Source organism: Echinococcus granulosus (genome assembly GCF_000524195.1).
Source record: "Echinococcus granulosus chromosome Unknown EG_S00003, whole genome shotgun sequence".
Taxonomy (NCBI): domain Eukaryota; kingdom Metazoa; phylum Platyhelminthes; class Cestoda; order Cyclophyllidea; family Taeniidae; genus Echinococcus; species Echinococcus granulosus.
The window spans coordinates 1,961,062-1,978,731 of NW_020170383.1; the positions used below are offsets into that span (position 1 = coordinate 1,961,062).

Sequence of the window (17,670 nt, forward strand, 5' to 3'; positions counted from 1 at the left end):
TCTTAGATGTCCTTCAAACAATACTCAGTGCATGACCTCTGCCCGAGGACAACCACTACGACCAACAAATGAGCAAGCTAAAGCCCCATGCATTTGCGCTCCGTTTACGGCCCAGTCTTGATCCATTGCTTACAATTTTAGCATTCAAACAGATCAAATTCATCCAATTTGTAGTATTATCAAAGTTCATGTTATACAATAGGTATTATTCCACCAGTAAATATGGACATTTTAATCCACCAAAAAATAATAAAGCTGTATTGAGTTGTTAGGCGGGTTTAAGCAGTATTACTATAAGTTCATGAAATTGATAAAAGTGCTGTCCATTTTAACATTGAAATCAATCTGATCAATCAATTTTCCATTTTAGAAAAATAGTTTTAAGCGTTTTCCAACTTGAGTAAATATTTGATTTTTTCAATAAAGAACATTCTTCAAAAATTTTAGCTTCTCCTATTTGGTACGTAGCCCAGCGTTCTAGTGCACAAGATAGTTCGAGAGGATCCTAAAGGGATCCATTTCTTACCGCCTGGTTTAAATCCATCGTAATTGACGATTTATGCTCCATCCAAAAGTCTAGAGGTACTTTTCTCATTATAAACTTCAAAGTGCGCGATAGCACTTTAAAAGATGGCTACTTCTTGGCGATTGACTCCCCTGTGGGTGTAGCCTGCTCATACATTTTCGTGCACAGTCCTTCAAATAAGACTTTACTTTCTTGCCATAGTGCAACACCGAAAGCCAAAATCATTGATGGAGATGAGAAAGCCAAAAGTGAAATGCTCATTTCTTCTGAGTATGCGTATTAGATTAGAATTCGCACACATTCGCAGATTGGGCTGAACATTTGCATGGGAGAAGTTGGTCTGTTACCGGATCATTGAGAAAAGTGAGGAGAAAAGGTCCATAAGGAGACTTGGATTGCACCCAATAGTAAATTTGGATTTTAAGCTTCGTTGCATCGTTGCCTATCCTCGTTACACCCCCTTGTTCCATTTTACACTTAAAAACACAGAGTACTTTTGTATTCCTACCTAAATTGCTAATATAAACTCTAAAAGAGACATTTATTTCGCGTAGGGAGTCTGAAAAACCCCGTAAACCATTTTTTTGTACAAGAAAGCCAAATTTGAGCCCTGCCGATGGGCGCAAATGGACCAGAAACGTCCCTCGGCAATATAGCAGCTCCACCCGTTACCGTAAATTTTCTCCAGTCGTCGCCTAATTTCCTCAATGGTTTCCTATAAAAAATATTTTCTGAATGAGGCTCTTTTAATTTATCCTTATCTATAATATTGACTACCATATATCAGTGTGTACAAAAAGTTAATCAGGTAATTAGAGCAACCAGTTACCTTTTTCGCTCTTTTCTCTAAGACAACTTCGAGCATGAGGAGAATTATTGACTCCCGTTTCATGGATGGCATGTCAGAATCAATCACTTCAACATCCCTGAGAATCGCCGGTCTAAAAGTTAATATATATACATTAGTTTTAAGAAATTCCACTAAAGAAACAAGTATGGCAGTTGAAGACCCACTGGTTCGGCCAACATTTAAGCGCATCACAGAGGGCCTCGCGTGTAATAGTTCCTTTGCCCGTTGGATCAATCAAAGAACATAGCTGCTATTTTAAAAGATAATTTTTTTGGTAAAAGGTGCTTTTACTTACTGATGCAGCGCCTTCGTCTATGCCCCACTTCATTAAATACTTCCTATAATCCTTTGTCGGAACGCCTGATAAAATAAAAAGGCTAATAATGGTACATTACCTAGTTGAGATTCTGTGAGCTCGTCGTACAAATGAACAAGTTTTTCTGGATGCGGAGTTTCCCCCATGTAATTTGTGGGTATTAAACTGCAGAACTGTGCGAAGTGAAAACTCTTAACTCGATGGGACAGTTTTATAGCAGCGTAAAATGGTACCGCTTCGCAAGTACCAGACCGCGGGATCGGTTGACACGATTTTGACGATCATTGGCGCATTTTGTGCACCAAACACTCACTCCCAAGCTTACGCAGTTGCTTTGATTAATTTTGAAGTAATGCATTTAGTGTGGCATTACCGTGGCTCACTCCACCACTGATCCATTTGTAGACTGAAGAGACTGTTTTGGTTCGATGATGGAGGCTAGTGATCATTTAGGCGTTATGATTCACAACCCATCACATTAGAAGCTATTCACACTAGCTTTAAACCAGTCCAAATTGAATTTTCAAGCAAATTACCTCATGACTTTTTTCAAAAAGTTTCCTACAGATTATTTTCCATCTTTTTTTGAAAAATTGGTAACACAGACGTAAGAAAATCCATTTAAATGCCCCTTGTCACTAAGATATCTTCATTAGCCACAATTTTAAAGAATTAAAAAATTGTATTTAAACTTAGTGAAGTAAACACGGTTCGCATAAGCAAAAATAAGAGTGAATATGGAATTTTAAGTCGCAAAGACATTGCTAGCTAAACTGGTCACAGTATGCAAAATTGCACCGGTTTTCAGGTACACTCAATTATTACAGCTTTACTTAGGTGAGTTGAATATACTCCATGCCATCTACATGCTCAAGTTAAAAGATATGTAGGGATTCAACGAAAGATATTTTTATTTATTTTCCAGCCAAATATGGTGTTTGTGTCCGCATATTATCTTCCCGAGCTCAAGGCTAAACGAATTTTCGTTGATACATCTTCGCTCTATTAGTCATGAAACTAAATTTTAAATGGTTTTCCAGTTGACGTTGCGTGTCTCTTGATTAATGGTGCGCTTTTTACGTCTACCATAATAATTAGTGTTTGGTGAGTACTTAAGTACAGTGATAGTCGCCTGGGCCTGATTTATGTAAATTACTGGAGATGGTTAGTTATCACTCTGGCATCGTGGTGTTGCAAGCCTTTTTCGACAACTTCGAGGCGTAGAGGTCTTTTTTATTGAGCTACTGAACTTACTAGCTTTGAGCAAAAGTTCAAACTACCATAAAGATATGCAGACTCGCCGCTGTGGAAAGACTACCCCTCGTAAACTAGTTGTTCTCGTTATCAGATCATTCCAATGCAAATACGCAATTTTCATTTGTGCGTTGCTCAGATTTTAAAATAAAGGAAATTACATAACCGTGATGAATTTATTCATTATTATTTGACAAGAAGCAACAACTAAAATAATACAACATTTGTTTTTTATGGAAAATGGAAGTAGTGGATCAGTGTGTTGAACTGACTGTAGCGCTGATGCAGTTACTATCGTCTGCACGTCGTTCTGGTGAGTGGTAGACTCCATAGACAACGCCTTGGTAAGAAAAGACAAGATTGCCGCCGGGTCTATGCGTGCAGACAGCCCAGTAGTGGCCATTGGCGATGAAAACGTTCCATTGTGGACCGTAGATATGTTCAACTTCTCGCTTGATTTTCGCCACTACATCCTGAAATCGCAATGGTACGTGAGAATGAAGCGATGAGAATCTGCCTCTATTTGCTCTATCAAGCAACCTCTATTTATGTTTTAAAAAATAAAATGCTTAACTGCCTTTTCGTACTTAGTAAGCAGATACTACGGCATTCATGTTCTTTTATGTAAACACTGGATTGCTCTTGTAGACTTCTTTAAAGATCAACTCTCTATTTTATGCTTTTATTTGCATCATCGTTTACCCCACTTAGCAGCCGTATGACCTATAAATGCACGCATATGTAGTTTAAACAATTCGTGCCAAAAAATAGTGTAACCTACTTTTTTGGACGAATGTGAATTGAGAGCATTCAGCACGATTACTTGAATTGACTCGCTCTTTCTAATGGGCATATCTCTGCAGAGAATTTCCACCTCGCGCAGCCCTGCCGGTCTGAGGGAGGAAAAATAAATGATAAAGTATGCGGAAGTAGTGTAGGTTGAGTGCAGTTTATTTAAACTTACTGCTCTGGTAAGAAGTCGAGTCCTTTGCACAGTTCTTCTCGCGTAAATCGTCCGTTTTTATGGGAGCTAACTTGAGAACAGTAGCCCTGTAAAAAATTGAACCCTTTAGTTAGATCTTATCGCATATCTTTTGCTAATTTCATCATGTATAATCTTGGTTCCTATTCGCTAAGATGTGGCTGCCAAATTTATGACGCAGCTGCTGGGATGGAATGTGATTAAGATGCATAGCAATTATTTCGTCTTATAGTCCTTTTCTCTTATTGTTATCTATCTCCAACAAAAGTAGGGTTAATCATTGATCGATGGTTGTAAAGCTTGTAAACTCTGTAAACGTGGAGAAAGGTTTGCTCTTATTTTTCCAATTTGACCTAATTTCCGTAATTGTAGACCGTCTACCTATTACGCCTTGCGTTAACATGACGGCATGTGAAGTCCCGTCTTTAAAGTGCAAAAATATAAAACATTCACTGTTCCAAGGCCACGTTTTGAATTATTTGTTTAGTTAGAAGGACTAAATAGGCAAAGTAACATTCACTGTCAATGTCTATGGTAGTTTTTACTTTTACGCTTTTTAAGAAGTTGGAAGCGCAGTTGATGATATGAAATCGAATTTGCAAAAAGAAACTTCCCCAATCTTGGCGTGATCCGATTGCTAAGTGCAAATAACTTACCCTAGCTTTCTTTTGATCCATACCCCAAAGAATTAGGTAGTTTTCATAGTCCTTCAATGAAGCATCTATTAAAAGTATCCAATGTCATAATTCCTCTAAACCACAAAATGAGCCACATACGGTTGTCATATATTTTATAACATTACAGGAAAGGTTCGGCTTAATTTCGAAACAGTAAGTTGTTCCTAATCGGCAACTGACTTTAGAATAGACCAAATGATATTAGAGAAAAAACGTTTTTGTAGGTTTTAGTATCACCCACTTCGACACGATTTCCGTCCAATTAATTTAAGCATGACTTTTGTGGTGGGTGTTAGGTATCAGTGGGCCTATTTATTCCTACCACTATGTCAGCACTTGAATGGTTGTGATGCGAATACTTCGACAAGCATTACTAGGTTATTAAGTTAGGTTACATAATTTGCAGGCTTACTCTCAGTCTGTAAGTGCATATAGAGTGAAGTGGCGAATAATACCGACTAAAGCATATCCTTGAAAAACTGTCTGATCAAAAAACGTAATCCTTTTCCTACAAAACTGCATAATTCTTTACAAATACAAAATGCAGATATACACAAAGGCATTTCTCACTGGGTACAGATTCGATCAACTCGTCGTAGAGATGGAGAAGGAGGGCTGGCGTGAATTTTTCGTCAGAAGGCTTGCGTTGCGATTCCATGCTGACTTGTATTATCTGTGCCTAAGATTGGGCGCTTGAGCCTTTATAAATTTTAAAGGGTTATATTTGCTTGGTGGTGTGCGCGTCAAGTGGAGTTCATCAAAGCCCCAATCGAACCAATGAACAACCTTCGGATCTAATTAGTTAGGCCTTAATCACTAAGTAGAAATTCTGACTCCGTTTCTCCTCCAAATTTGGTGAAACGCTTATCCTCCTGCGCTATTCAACACTCTGCGCTTTGGTGGATTTTAGATTTTACTGAGTTACCTAGAAACATAAAAATTTCACTCCAAAGGATTATTTAAGTAAAAATTAACCTTTTCCTTGGTTCTGCATGTGCTCTCAAGCAAATGCAATCAATTGTCCTTTAATATCATGGCAACATTTTAGTTGAAAAATTGGTAGCTTCTAACAAAAGCCAGTGTAAATCACGCCTCGTACGGTAACTCCATCAGATAGGAACAATTTTAACCCACTGCTACTTTTGTACCTTTGCATGCCCTTTTGAAAGCCTTGTTAATTTTATGTGTAGGTGATCCCCTCAAAACTAATGCACTAAATTGCTGTTGTTGGGGTCCCATTTTGTAAAATCGTTGCATTATTATTGTCATTTAATATTTGTTAGATTTTGTTTTTATGCACGATGTTGAGCATCAATTTAATGTACGCTTTTATCTCCATGACTGTGCCGTTTAGTAATTAAGTCGAAAACCTGGTGTAAAACTTTTTGTCCATATTCTGCGATGCCAACATCATTAAAAGTGGTCACAAAACAGGACGAGACTGTCAAATTTAATGCTCAATCAAGTTTTTATGCAGCATTCTTTTACCGTAACCCACTGATTTTCATGATTACGATTGAAAAGCTGAACACTTACCAGTTTATTTCAGTGGTTTCAAATAAGTCAGTTATCAAAGTGCTGAATAGATAACCCGAAATTTCCTTTCACCTCCAGAGTTACAATAAACAAGATAGCACATCCTTTACTTTCAAAGACGAGGAACGAAGTTTTGTAAGTTAAAATATTGTTTTGGTAAAAAGGTTCCCATGTGCTCTCCTCTGAACGCAAACATACACTCCTACTTTTGCCTTTTTTCAACTTTCTCCAGCAGAGGGGCTCAAGACTTGAGCTTCTCCTCATGTGCGTGTTCCATTGAAAAGGACTTACTTAAACAAATTTACAATCTTTTAGGCTGGAATATGGCGCAGAATATAGGGAGTGGTATGAGCGTTGTACTGAGAAATACAATTAAGGGTTTTAACAATGCACACAGTACTTTGGAGAAATTCCGTGAATGCGACGTCGACGGTAGCCACACCAAAAACACAGCTTACAAGATGAGCTAAAACTACCTGGCACAGTGCATTTAGCGCCTTTTCCACTCAAATTGACAGGAAGAGCGTCATTGCTGAAAACAAGCCTCGTCTAATGGTCTGACTGCTTTTAAGTCAATGAAATCGGGCCTGTCACTACTGGAGCCAGTAAGCGCGCCTGACTGCAAGTCATCTATTCCCACAAAGTTAATACATGCGTAATTTGTGGATTTCCATATACTTACATATCTCAGTAGCGAATGTAATTATAGCAGCTGCTGACTATAAAGTTAGCGTTTTTAACTCCCTCCAGTATAGTTTTAATTGTGGAAGAAAGAGAAACTTATTCTGATCACTTTTGAAGGGGATTTGTTTTTATTGCCAGAAGGAAACCCATAGTTTGAAACTAACATGAATGTTTCTCTCTATTTCACGGTTACACTCAAACACTGAAATAGATGTTTTGCTGATAAATTGAAAACAAAAGAATCAGCCAAATTCATTTGATCGTGGTGCCAAAGGCTGTCTTTGATCTGCTGTAACGAGATCCTTTGGCATGAGTTTAAGTTTCTTTTCCTATTTGTGCACATGTCTTGCATTTGAAACTATGAAAACTCTTTGTTACTAAGGTCTTCACATTGTTTGTTAAATGCTTTCTCATGTTTGATTACGCGAAACTAAGGTTAACAGAATTTAGTTGGCAGCATCGATAGGCAAAAAGTAAAAGCGAATTGTACAAGCACATAGCTTTAAAAAGCATTAATTTTCCATTTAGCACAAAGCATGACGAGTGGAAAGGGGATTTTGGTGTCTTGTTTATCATTAAGTGGTGGCGTCTCTCCAATGCAAAGGCAATTAATGGCGTGACGACTTAATAGTGTCCGTTGAGTCTGGTACTTGGAAAGCTCCGTAGGTGATGCCTTTGTGGTTGAACCAGAGGTTTGTCGAGACCCTATACTGACACAAGCCCCAATAGCCACCGTAGGCCTGGAATATATTCCATTCCTTTCCATAGAGCTTTTCGATACGCTTTTTTGCCCTGTAGAGCTTCTCCTGAGAGTTTAAAAGACGTATCATTTAGAAGCAAACAAACTTATGCTCACAAAAAACCAAGTTTGAACATCGTCCGAGCGTTTCACATGTGTAAAGCAAGGCGAAGTTAAAAAAAATAAATGTGCGAGTCAATTTCAGTCGGTGTTACCAGCGTGCATCTTTCGAAGGAAAGCGGCAAACTTTTTCGATTGGACTTATACATCTTCATAAGTGCTTTATTCGTTTACATTTTTGGTTTAAATAATCAGCAAGATGTTTAATCATGGGAATCCTCAAAAATCAGCTGCTGTATCTGCCAACATAAAGTAAATAATTCCTAATACTACTCTCCGGAAATTTTTACGACCGGATTTCCTATAAAGTGGACTTTAATACTGATAGAATGACTGTCTATAAGCATAAAATAAATACCTTGGGTTGACCATCGTGTTTCATTTCCCCGAGAATGATGCTGATTATTGACTCTCGTTGATGTTGAGGCGCATCTGATTCAATAATGTGAACGTCCTTTAAGAAGGATCGTCTAAAATTGAGCTGTTTGGTTTATGACAGATGACATTTGAGACAAGGGAAATGCTAATAAAGCTCACCGATTCGGGTAATAATTCAGTGCATTGCAGAGATCCCTTCGAGTGATATATCCGGTCTTTTTTGGGTCGAACTGGGCCATGTAACTCTAGTGGAGGAAGACACACGTAGGCGAACTCGAAATTTTAAGGGCAAAAACATTAAAATTACTTCTTGATTCTTTCATTTTAGTGGGAAGTTTCAAGTACAAAAACCCGATAAATGTAAGCTATTATACTCAACCTCGCAGTCAATACTGATGGTCTCCTAACTTGAAAAAGCAAACCGGGGAAAAAAATTCACTTTAACAGTATCCTTTGGCATTCCCCATCGCAGGAGATGGTTCCGAAAATCTGCGGTTGAAACTCCTAAAATTCGAAAAAATAGCGAAATGACCGGATAGGGACTTTTACAGCTTAGAGTTATAAAACGCACTGTTAGTGGATTCATTCAACTCATCGAAGTATCGAAGAAGGGTGCTGCAATCTAAGTGTTCAGTTGAGCCCATGCGACTGAAGGTGCTTTAACTGTAAGAGTAATCTCCTTTAGGCAATTTTTCACAGATCTGTCTCTCACGCTTACAAACCAATCTTTATTAGCTTCCAGAAATCATGCCTGATTTCATTGGTGCTGCTGCTACCTTTCAAAGAAAAACTAAAGGTTGTGCTTTCATACAATGTTTAATTTCGTCTTATTAGGCAATCATTAGGTTTTTTCCGGTAACCAGTTCCTTTACGGGCTTTAGTACGCTAGCTAAATGTTAAAAAATGGCGTGTCACGGCAGGCTTTTTTAGATTATCTTGTTAAGGATTAAGTGTTCTGCTGAAGAATTGCAGGAACACTCATTTTCTTAACAGAAATATTTAGACACTTTGGCGCCTCTAACCAAACTTTGCATTGTATGGACAAATTTAACGCAAGTCGGAGGTGAGTAGCTACATTGTTTAACCACTGGGACTCTAAAGTCTCCACAACTTATCTTCCCACCCAAAAAGTGGCCCTCTAAACTTACCTATGGACTTTTGGTCCTTTTGTTTATTAATAATATATCTTTCTTTATTGTCATATCATTGAAGAGTTGGAGTGCCGAAAGTCACTCTAACTCGGTCACGTGTTTTGCGTGACTTGCATTTTCATTGATCATTGAATGACACCGATTGCAGGAGGTCCCTGCTCCAAGTAGGAATTACACTCTTCCGTGGATTAATAACAAATCAAGGATTTTTTTATCTTTATGGTTTCACCAAAGACGTGAAGTCCCTAAAGATTTTAGGCTTTAGTTTTGGGGCGATCCCCTCCTCGGCATCACTTTGAGGTGCGACTGACAATCCATAAATGCCCACTTAAGCGCCAGTTTCATTAAGCAGTTTTTATATCAATACAACCACAATTTTTGTCAAACTATTTATAGAAATCCAAGTGTCTGGCACGATTTGCAACATAAACTTGCTTACACTTGTATTTTTGTGCGTACTTATGCATAAACTATTCTTTTATATTTATGTGATTTGATGATAATTCTACGTGGTACTTTATTGGATGTTTAGACGTCAATTAAACAAATCAGACGTTTATGCTGGATAGCATGGCAGTTAGGCAGCCATCAAAGCAATTTTTCAATAAACCCTAGTCAGGTAATGCAAGACACTGCTTTTACGTTTTCAACCCCCTACACGGATGATCTTCTAAACTTTCACTTTTGCATTCCCACATTCGATGAACAATCTTAACAATTTCCAAGTCTATGCAAAGTTTGTTAAAAATTCAAACAAAAGAGCCGCCTTGTTTTAAACGGAATAGAAATGAACTCAAAAGGCGGTACTGGATTTTTATTGTAGCGTATTTGTGCATAACTTATGCTTGATTAATCAATGGTGATACCGATGACCACCTTCCATAAAGTCACTGTCTGAGGGTGTTTGAAAAACGCCATATACAACACCGCGGTGGATAAACGTTAGGTTTGATCCGGGTTTGTGAGAGCACACTGCCCAGTAGCGTCCCTCGGCTATGAACACATTCCATCCAGTGCCGTAAAGAGCCTCTAGCTTCTTCTTGATCATCCTTAACTTCTCCTTTTGTTAGAAGATTGGAAAAAGAACGAAAGTCCTTCAAAATTAACTCAGCATTGATGCATTATGTGATATGGAGCTAATTTTAAATGATCTGCAGTATGAATGCAAAACGCCCAATTGTATGATCCACCATGAGATGATCATGGTTATACCAGAAAGTTTACACATGCAAACCTTTTTAGGTTTCTTTGTAGCAAGGGTGGTCAAAATAATTTTGATGACAGATTCACGTTTACGCTGAGACATGTCGTTAGCAAGAACCTCAACGTCTCCCAAAAAACCTGGTCTACAAAGATCACATTCTGTTAGAACGCTTACTCGTTTGGATACCAACGGAGGGCATTACAGACGTCATCACGTCGCACAAAACCCGTTCCCTTGGGATCGAACATCGCAATATAATTCTAGATGGTGGGGATTAGGCGAATGAAGATATCTTGCCCTCGCTTTGTCTTTTGGAACTCCCCATTTAATGAGGTGGTGATAATATTCCTCCGTCGGAAGACCTGATAATGGTGAACAGCTATTAGAAGAGGAAAATGAATTTACGTGACTCTGATTCATTTATCTCGTCAAACAAATGCACAAGGAGATCTGCACCAGGTTCTTCAAACGTCATCCTCGGTGTAGTCGTTGCAGCGGTAAACTGATAACCTGTCTTGATGAAACATCGTTTAACAAATCTCTCCTTGTTGTTAGCTGAACACACCGATTCTATAGGTCAGGCATTAATTAAGTTTCGCTAGGCAGATGTCTCACCCTGTGTGAGTTTTGCAATGATGCATACCTACGCCTTCATTCTTTGCTTGGGAGAAGGCGATTTACTAAGCTCTAGTCAAATCCGATGTTTTGGAGTTTTTTTTACACAGTCAATACATGGATGCTATCCACAGCAGGAAATAGCGATGCCACATTGTCAGACTCCTGTATCCCGTATTTAATTTCATTAAGATGCATATAGTGTTTAATTTCGCAACGATTAACCAGTTCAAATATGAAGTGAAATGCTTACATTGCATGTAACTTGCGCTGTTTCATTGCCTGGGTAAAAAACGTATAAATGGCAGAAAGATTTTAGAGCATAAAATGAGCCTCATTTCCCACTTTAGTGCAGTTAAAGTAACCAATCGCTCTATGGAAATACATCAATGCTCATTTCACCTCAGCAAAATGAAATGAAATTTTCGCTGACAGTTCTATATTGAATTTACATATAGGGTGTTGTGCGTTTTACGAATTAGCCGAACAACCTATCAAGTAATGACCGATCAGGAGGGCCCACGATCACATTTGCCTACTGGTAATGCTTAAATAAGTTGGTTTTCCTAATACTTAGCTCGAATTAAACGAAATTTTTTAAACATCTGCTCAATGATATAATTGGACAATGAGTTAAATGGATATTTTCCTAATAAAACTCTTGCATGCATACAATTACCAGTTCCAGCACACAAGCCTCCGATTTCACATTATATTATGGTCTCCACATCTTATGTAAACTCACGCATTGCCCTAATGATTGACAGAAACGGCAACCACACCACCATATGAAAGTTTATGCAGCATCTCTAGGTCGTTCGAAAACTGTCTTAGTCCCTTACAGCACTACTTCACCGTAAAATGGCGGTCTATGCGATTTTGATTGAGGAAAGAACTTTCGTTCTTAATCCATGTATCCATGAGTATCAACACAGGGTCTATTAAAAGCTCATATCTGAAGGTAGTAACCCCATATTTTCATAAGAATAATAGTAATCACAAGCAACTTCATTATTTTTTGGGTCCAAGTGAGCAACCCTTTTTCTAGCATAGCAGCTGGACATTATTCAAATAACGATTACTTTGTTCTGAACTAATACCCCCCGATGGTTATCCTATGCTCATTACGCAAGAAATAAATCGGTACTTTCCGTTGTCAACAGATATCTTGAGGTCCATAAAAGTTAATGCCACGTATCACACGCTACATCATCAGTAAACACAAATGGCTTCCCGTATTCTATAAGCTCTACAATAGATTCCACGTTTACTGGGTCAAATTTATGGGAATTTTCACATACCAGGTCTAGCATAAACTATCTTTGATGATTGAAAAAGCATCAGCATCAGGCTTAATTATTCCTTTATTGCAATACAACGTGCATCGCCTTCTGTGAATGAGGGTAATTATCAAAAATGCTATATAAGCATATGATTATCGCATAACTCCTCGAAATTCACTGGTGAAAATCACTGAGTAATCTTCGCACGCCACACCCAGGAGAATGGGTGCCTTTCAAATAGAGGGCAGTTTGGATAGTTGAACAGCATGTGCACCTGAGAACGAAGCCTGATTAAGCACTGTTAGTCACAGTTTCTCTGCCGGTGAGCGTGCGCACGCATTCGGGTGCGAACTCTTGGCACATGGTCTGCTCTCTAATGCAATTATGCTGACACTCGTGTGCACATAGCCATCAGTCTGGCACCTTGAGAGCCTTCGGCTAGGCGATCACTAGCAGAAGTGAGGGAGCTAAAACGTGTCTCCTGACGTGTGCAGTTATCATTAGTGCCCCATTGCGCATCAGTGACTCAACTGTGGTATAGGAAGACAACCTCCACCGTGTATGAAATGACAAAAATTCTGCATAGTTCCAACCATCTAGTGAGTTTAATATGTACAATTAGGTTGGCCTAGGCGCTTTATACCGTACATTCATTGTGAGCTCAGGTGCCATGTTGCAGTAAACCAAAAGCAAAGCTCAAATTTTTATAAACTCTCACAGACTTTAAGTATTCGGTGACTTTAGGCCAGAGATCAATTCGCTTCTCGGTAGTTAACGACATGAACAACCCCATTAAATTCTTGCGAGAGCCTCTGGAAAGCAAACGTCAGTGGAAACCTGCATCACAACGTTTTAGTATTGCCTTGGAAGTGTTTTTGTTTTCTGAAAACACACTAAAACACTATGTTAGGCAGTCTTGTACTTTTATAATGCTTGGACATTATAGAATACATCTAGGTGAATTTCGTTGATTACGTAAAACGTTGACGTTAAGATGCAGTATTTTTTAAACTTCTTAGGTCTGGTATTTTAAAAAACATCTCTACTATTAGAAAGATAAGCTCTACCTACAACCTTATTCATCGATTAATTATAATTCAGTTGTTTATTCATGTCAACGACCTTATCTTAGCGAGGCATTTAAACATGTCGTGAAATCACATTAACGGGTTAAGTTAGAGCATAAAGATTATACGAATGCATGTGATTATTTTCACTTCACTTTTAATATTTGGATTAAGCACGTTTTTTGGACACAGTTTTTTAGGCATAAAGTTGAATAATGGGCGAATAAAATCAAATTGGCAGTTTTGATAATGTATCATAAACCAGTCGAAAAATCTGCTTGCGCATAGCTGATAAGTATTTTGACTACTAAACTTTTTTACGAAGCAGCAGTATGCCCTTCTGTTGAATGCACACCACAAAATGAATTCTTCTCGGGAGGTTGTGCGTTTAGCATAATTATTAAATCTCATCAAGTCATATCCTTAGCGTAAATATGAGAAAACAGATTTATGGAACACTTACATACAAATGATTAACTAGAATGAGTCTCTTTTTAAGGCCAGAAGTGGTGGGCTCAATGTATGTATTTCCGAAAGACCTGTGGTCCCCAATGTTAGTATTACTTGCATGATACTCAAAGAATAACCATTAGTAAATATTACTTGACGTTTGCAATTGGTACCTAAAATGATTAATAGGCACCAAATTATGTTTCGTATAGGACGATAGCTTAATTATCCGTAAACAATTATCAACGCAGCGTGATTAATTGAAAGGGACATTTATTGGACCTTATGCATAACAAGGAAGATGATAACAAATTGAAATAATGTGTTGAAACGAAAAAAGTTAATCATACTGAATATAATTGCCAAATTTTAAGCTAAAAACCAATATTTGCAAATCATAAGAGAGAAGTAAATTCTACAGTAATTGTACTTTTGTAAACGGGTATGTATTTATTGCATTAAAGGGATAAAGTCATCTTGTTTCAAGTTTTATTTTACTACCGTCGGAGCAGAATAGGTCAGGGTAATGCACATCAAAGTAGCAAATACTTGGGTATTTTCATTGTATTTTACTTGGTGATATTATAATGTCGAGGATTTCAAAGTCGATATCTTTACGGTATAGATAGTTACGTGCCAATTTGGTGAGATGGTGTATAAGACTCAGACACTGGAAGTGTAGGCTTTATGAGAGAAATCTGTATGTATCACACCGGCAAAATTAAAAAATATTTGTCACTCTAAGATATTAGAACGTGGTCATAATCCAATGAGCTAAGGCTGAACCAATTATGTCACTTTTCCTCAAAGATTTTGCAGGGTTTGTCAATGCAAGAGACCTCCTCCGAAAGTAGGTCGGCCTACTTTAAGACAAGGGCACAAAAAATATAAAGTAAATAGCTTATTTAGGAAGGCTTTACCTGTTTTAACTCTGTATTAGATTACGACCTTTTACATTTATTCATTTAGTATTCCTTTGGGCTATTTTCGAGAACAGATGGAATATGCGCTTTACACGATATTAATGATCTTAAAGGATATCGGAATAGAAAAGTTAGTATTCTTAAAGATTAAGCTCCTATTCAAATTTTCATCTACAAAAATCTGAGCTGTATAGTCTTGTATGGTTTTAATCTCGAAGTGTGTCAGTTCTATAAACTAAATTATATTTACTAAAGTTTTCGTCCCATATGGAGTATTACTCATGGACTGTAACTTATTTACGAAGCCACAGGCAATTGAGTGATGGCTCATCATTGTTGCTTAGGCGTTGTTAGTATCTAGGTAAACCAAGATTTTATGATGATAATAATTTATATTGCTCGGTTTATAAGATAATTGTGAGTAAAATGATAGCATAATTTGAAACAACCACAGAAACGCGCACGTTCTGTAAAACAAAAGCACAAAAAAGTTGTAGTAAGTTTGAAACAGGCCTTTTTTATTTAAAACGATGGTAATTTTATACCATAATCTTGTACTACTTTGCTGAGGGACCTTATGTTGGCGATTTTCGTGGAAGGCAGTCGGCACATCATCTCGCAAATTTCTCTTGCCCATCTGTTTCATTGCAAAGTACCCTAGGATTTGTTATTCTATAACTATTTGAGATCATTTGCAAACAATCCGAAGTTCCGACGCTGTCATGCATTTGAGAGCGAATTGTGATGGAATTGTTCGAAGCCTTGGCTTACATACCCTTAACTATGTGATTGAGTTCAAAGTGGTTTAATCAAGATTATGCATGTCATTTGACATCATTTTGATTATGATTCTATTCATAAATGATAATGCTGACGTAAAAATAGACATCCGTTTTGATTAAAGCTCTAGTGGTACGAAAAACTACTAAGATTATGGAAGTGTCTTTTCCTAATGCAGCAGTCGATTAGTAGCAAAACTATTGTTTATAATTTAATGGCTCCGTAAGTGTCTTTAATGCGCTTAACTTCCCCCTTGATAAATCTGTCTATTCACCCTTATAGACGAAGGCCTATTTCATAAACGCCCTGCATGATCAACTTTGGAAGAACGAGAGTGAGGTCGACCTACAACCAAGCCATTGTTTTGCTGCGGTGAAGTGAGCCAAGAAAACGGACAAAGCTGGTTCTAAAAAGGTAAGTTGGAGGTCTACGGAATTTAGCTGTACACGAGATAACCAGTAGATCCTTTGGTGTGGGCGTTCTGGGTGCTGTCAACTGCTTGGAAGATGTCATACATCATACCTTCGTACTCAAACACTAGATTTGTCCCAGGCTTGTAAGTCTTTAATGCCCAACATCCGGATCTTGCCATAAAGCAGTTCCAATTCGGACCAAATGCTTCATCTAGACGATTTTTAATGCCACGAATCTGAACCTAAAAGGTAAATTAAGTTCTAAATGCACAAATAAGTTTCTAATACTTGAAGAGCCATTAAGGTACCTACATTTTGAGAATCGGCTTTGGATATTTCCTCCTCTACAATCATCAGCGTTCTTCTCATCACGTCCTCCGTTGTTTCGCAATACAGAATATTTGCTTTCTTCAGTATGTTGTACTTCCTGTTAGGATGGGGAGAAGTCTGCAATCATGTTGTGCCACATAAGCATTGTGTTTTGTGCGCTACGATACCTATGCTACTTTGTGCTACAGCTATTACTATCTGTAAATAAGCTTTAAATAATTTGAGAATGTGAAGCCAATCTAACACAATTAACTGGAACTTGTATTCAGCAAAGCAACTGCCACTGTGGGCGTGTACAAAAAAGTTGGTTACCCTTTCGTAAATCCTGCTTTGAGTGTGGTGACAAGCCATGAATTCAAACCTCATGGCCATTTTGGCGATTTCACTTTTAATGGTCTACAATAACGATGTGTGAGATAGGTTGCTAAGACCTATTTTTATTATAAAGATGACCTTTTGGTTTATTTACCAACTCCTCACAGATATCCAACAAATTTTTTCTTGTGATGAAACAAATTTTGGTGCTTTACAACTAACCTCTTCCCATACAGCGATCTGTTGTCCTCGCGGGAACTTTTACAATGAAAACTGGGCTCTTCCGAGTGCTTGCTCTAGAGTTGTCTGTTGGAGAATGTTTTAATCTTTTGACCTACTCGACGTAGCGATCCAGAAATCCTGTTGTATGATTCCTACAAGCTCCAAAATGATGATCAGCAATTAAAATCATTGGGTGGTGTTGCTAGAAAACTTTAAAGCCATGGGAAGAAACCAGTTTCACTCAAGTCTGTGTCAACATTTTCCTAGCCTTGACAGTTGCTTCTTTTTTTGCACTGTGTCATTTAATTTAAAGTGTGAAGAAACATTTCAAATCCTTGCACAAAACAGAATATGACAGGTCCTTTATTATAATCAGTGAAATTGAAATGATGGACTTCAGTCTCGTAAAAAATGCATAACGGATTGCTTAAAATTCTTGCGTGAATGAATGAATGGGATAAAATTCTGGGGTTTAACTACCATAATAATCAAGAAAAGAGACTCTTTCCCAACGGTCTCATTCAAGGAAGCTGCTTATCCACAGTGAATTTGACATAAATGGTGGGATACTTAGGTAGAAAAGCTTTACGATGTGCATTGGTCTGTGTTGAAGACATAGTCTTTGAACTAACTTTTAGGAGTAGAAGTTGGTGTTTGCTTGATGATTTTTAAAGCGACTCTAAGCTGACGTAATCCAACTTCTGCAATCAATTTCTATCACCCCAATTCCTTTTTTAACATTTGTTAACGGTTTTGCGGAGTTCTTAAATCGTAAAATATTTACTTATTTGTTTCATAATAGGAGCAAAATAGATGCATAAAATGAATTAGACTGCACTTGCTGGTATAAAAATG

The 17,670-nt window shown here is 37.8% G+C and overlaps 3 protein-coding genes across 3 annotated transcripts; all 3 read right to left on the minus strand. All coding sequences in view use genetic code 11, as the record gives it.

The window, feature by feature from the left end:
• Positions 1 to 3,200: 3,200 nt before the first annotated feature.
• Positions 3,201 to 5,263, minus strand: EGR_00894 (hypothetical protein; the record flags this gene model as incomplete). Its single annotated transcript, XM_024490143.1, has 5 exons — positions 3,201 to 3,419; positions 3,728 to 3,839; positions 3,911 to 3,996; positions 4,585 to 4,649; positions 5,176 to 5,263. 5 exons carry the CDS (start codon positions 5,261 to 5,263, stop codon positions 3,201 to 3,203), a joined length of 570 nt encoding a protein of 189 aa, XP_024355546.1.
• A 2,170-nt stretch (positions 5,264 to 7,433) lies between these two features.
• EGR_00895 (Dynein light chain 1 cytoplasmic) lies at positions 7,434 to 10,665 on the minus strand (the record flags this gene model as incomplete). The annotated part of the gene is made up of 6 exons (XM_024490144.1): positions 7,434 to 7,631; positions 8,043 to 8,138; positions 8,222 to 8,307; positions 10,090 to 10,273; positions 10,448 to 10,559; positions 10,592 to 10,665. The coding sequence occupies 6 exons, from the start codon at positions 10,663 to 10,665 to the stop codon at positions 7,434 to 7,436; spliced, it is 750 nt and encodes a 249-aa protein (XP_024355547.1).
• A 3,194-nt stretch (positions 10,666 to 13,859) lies between these two features.
• On the minus strand, positions 13,860 to 16,302 carry EGR_00896 (hypothetical protein; the record flags this gene model as incomplete). The annotated part of the gene is made up of 3 exons (XM_024490145.1): positions 13,860 to 14,005; positions 16,058 to 16,190; positions 16,261 to 16,302. The coding sequence occupies 3 exons, from the start codon at positions 16,300 to 16,302 to the stop codon at positions 13,860 to 13,862; spliced, it is 321 nt and encodes a 106-aa protein (XP_024355548.1).
• Positions 16,303 to 17,670: the final 1,368 nt, after the last annotated feature.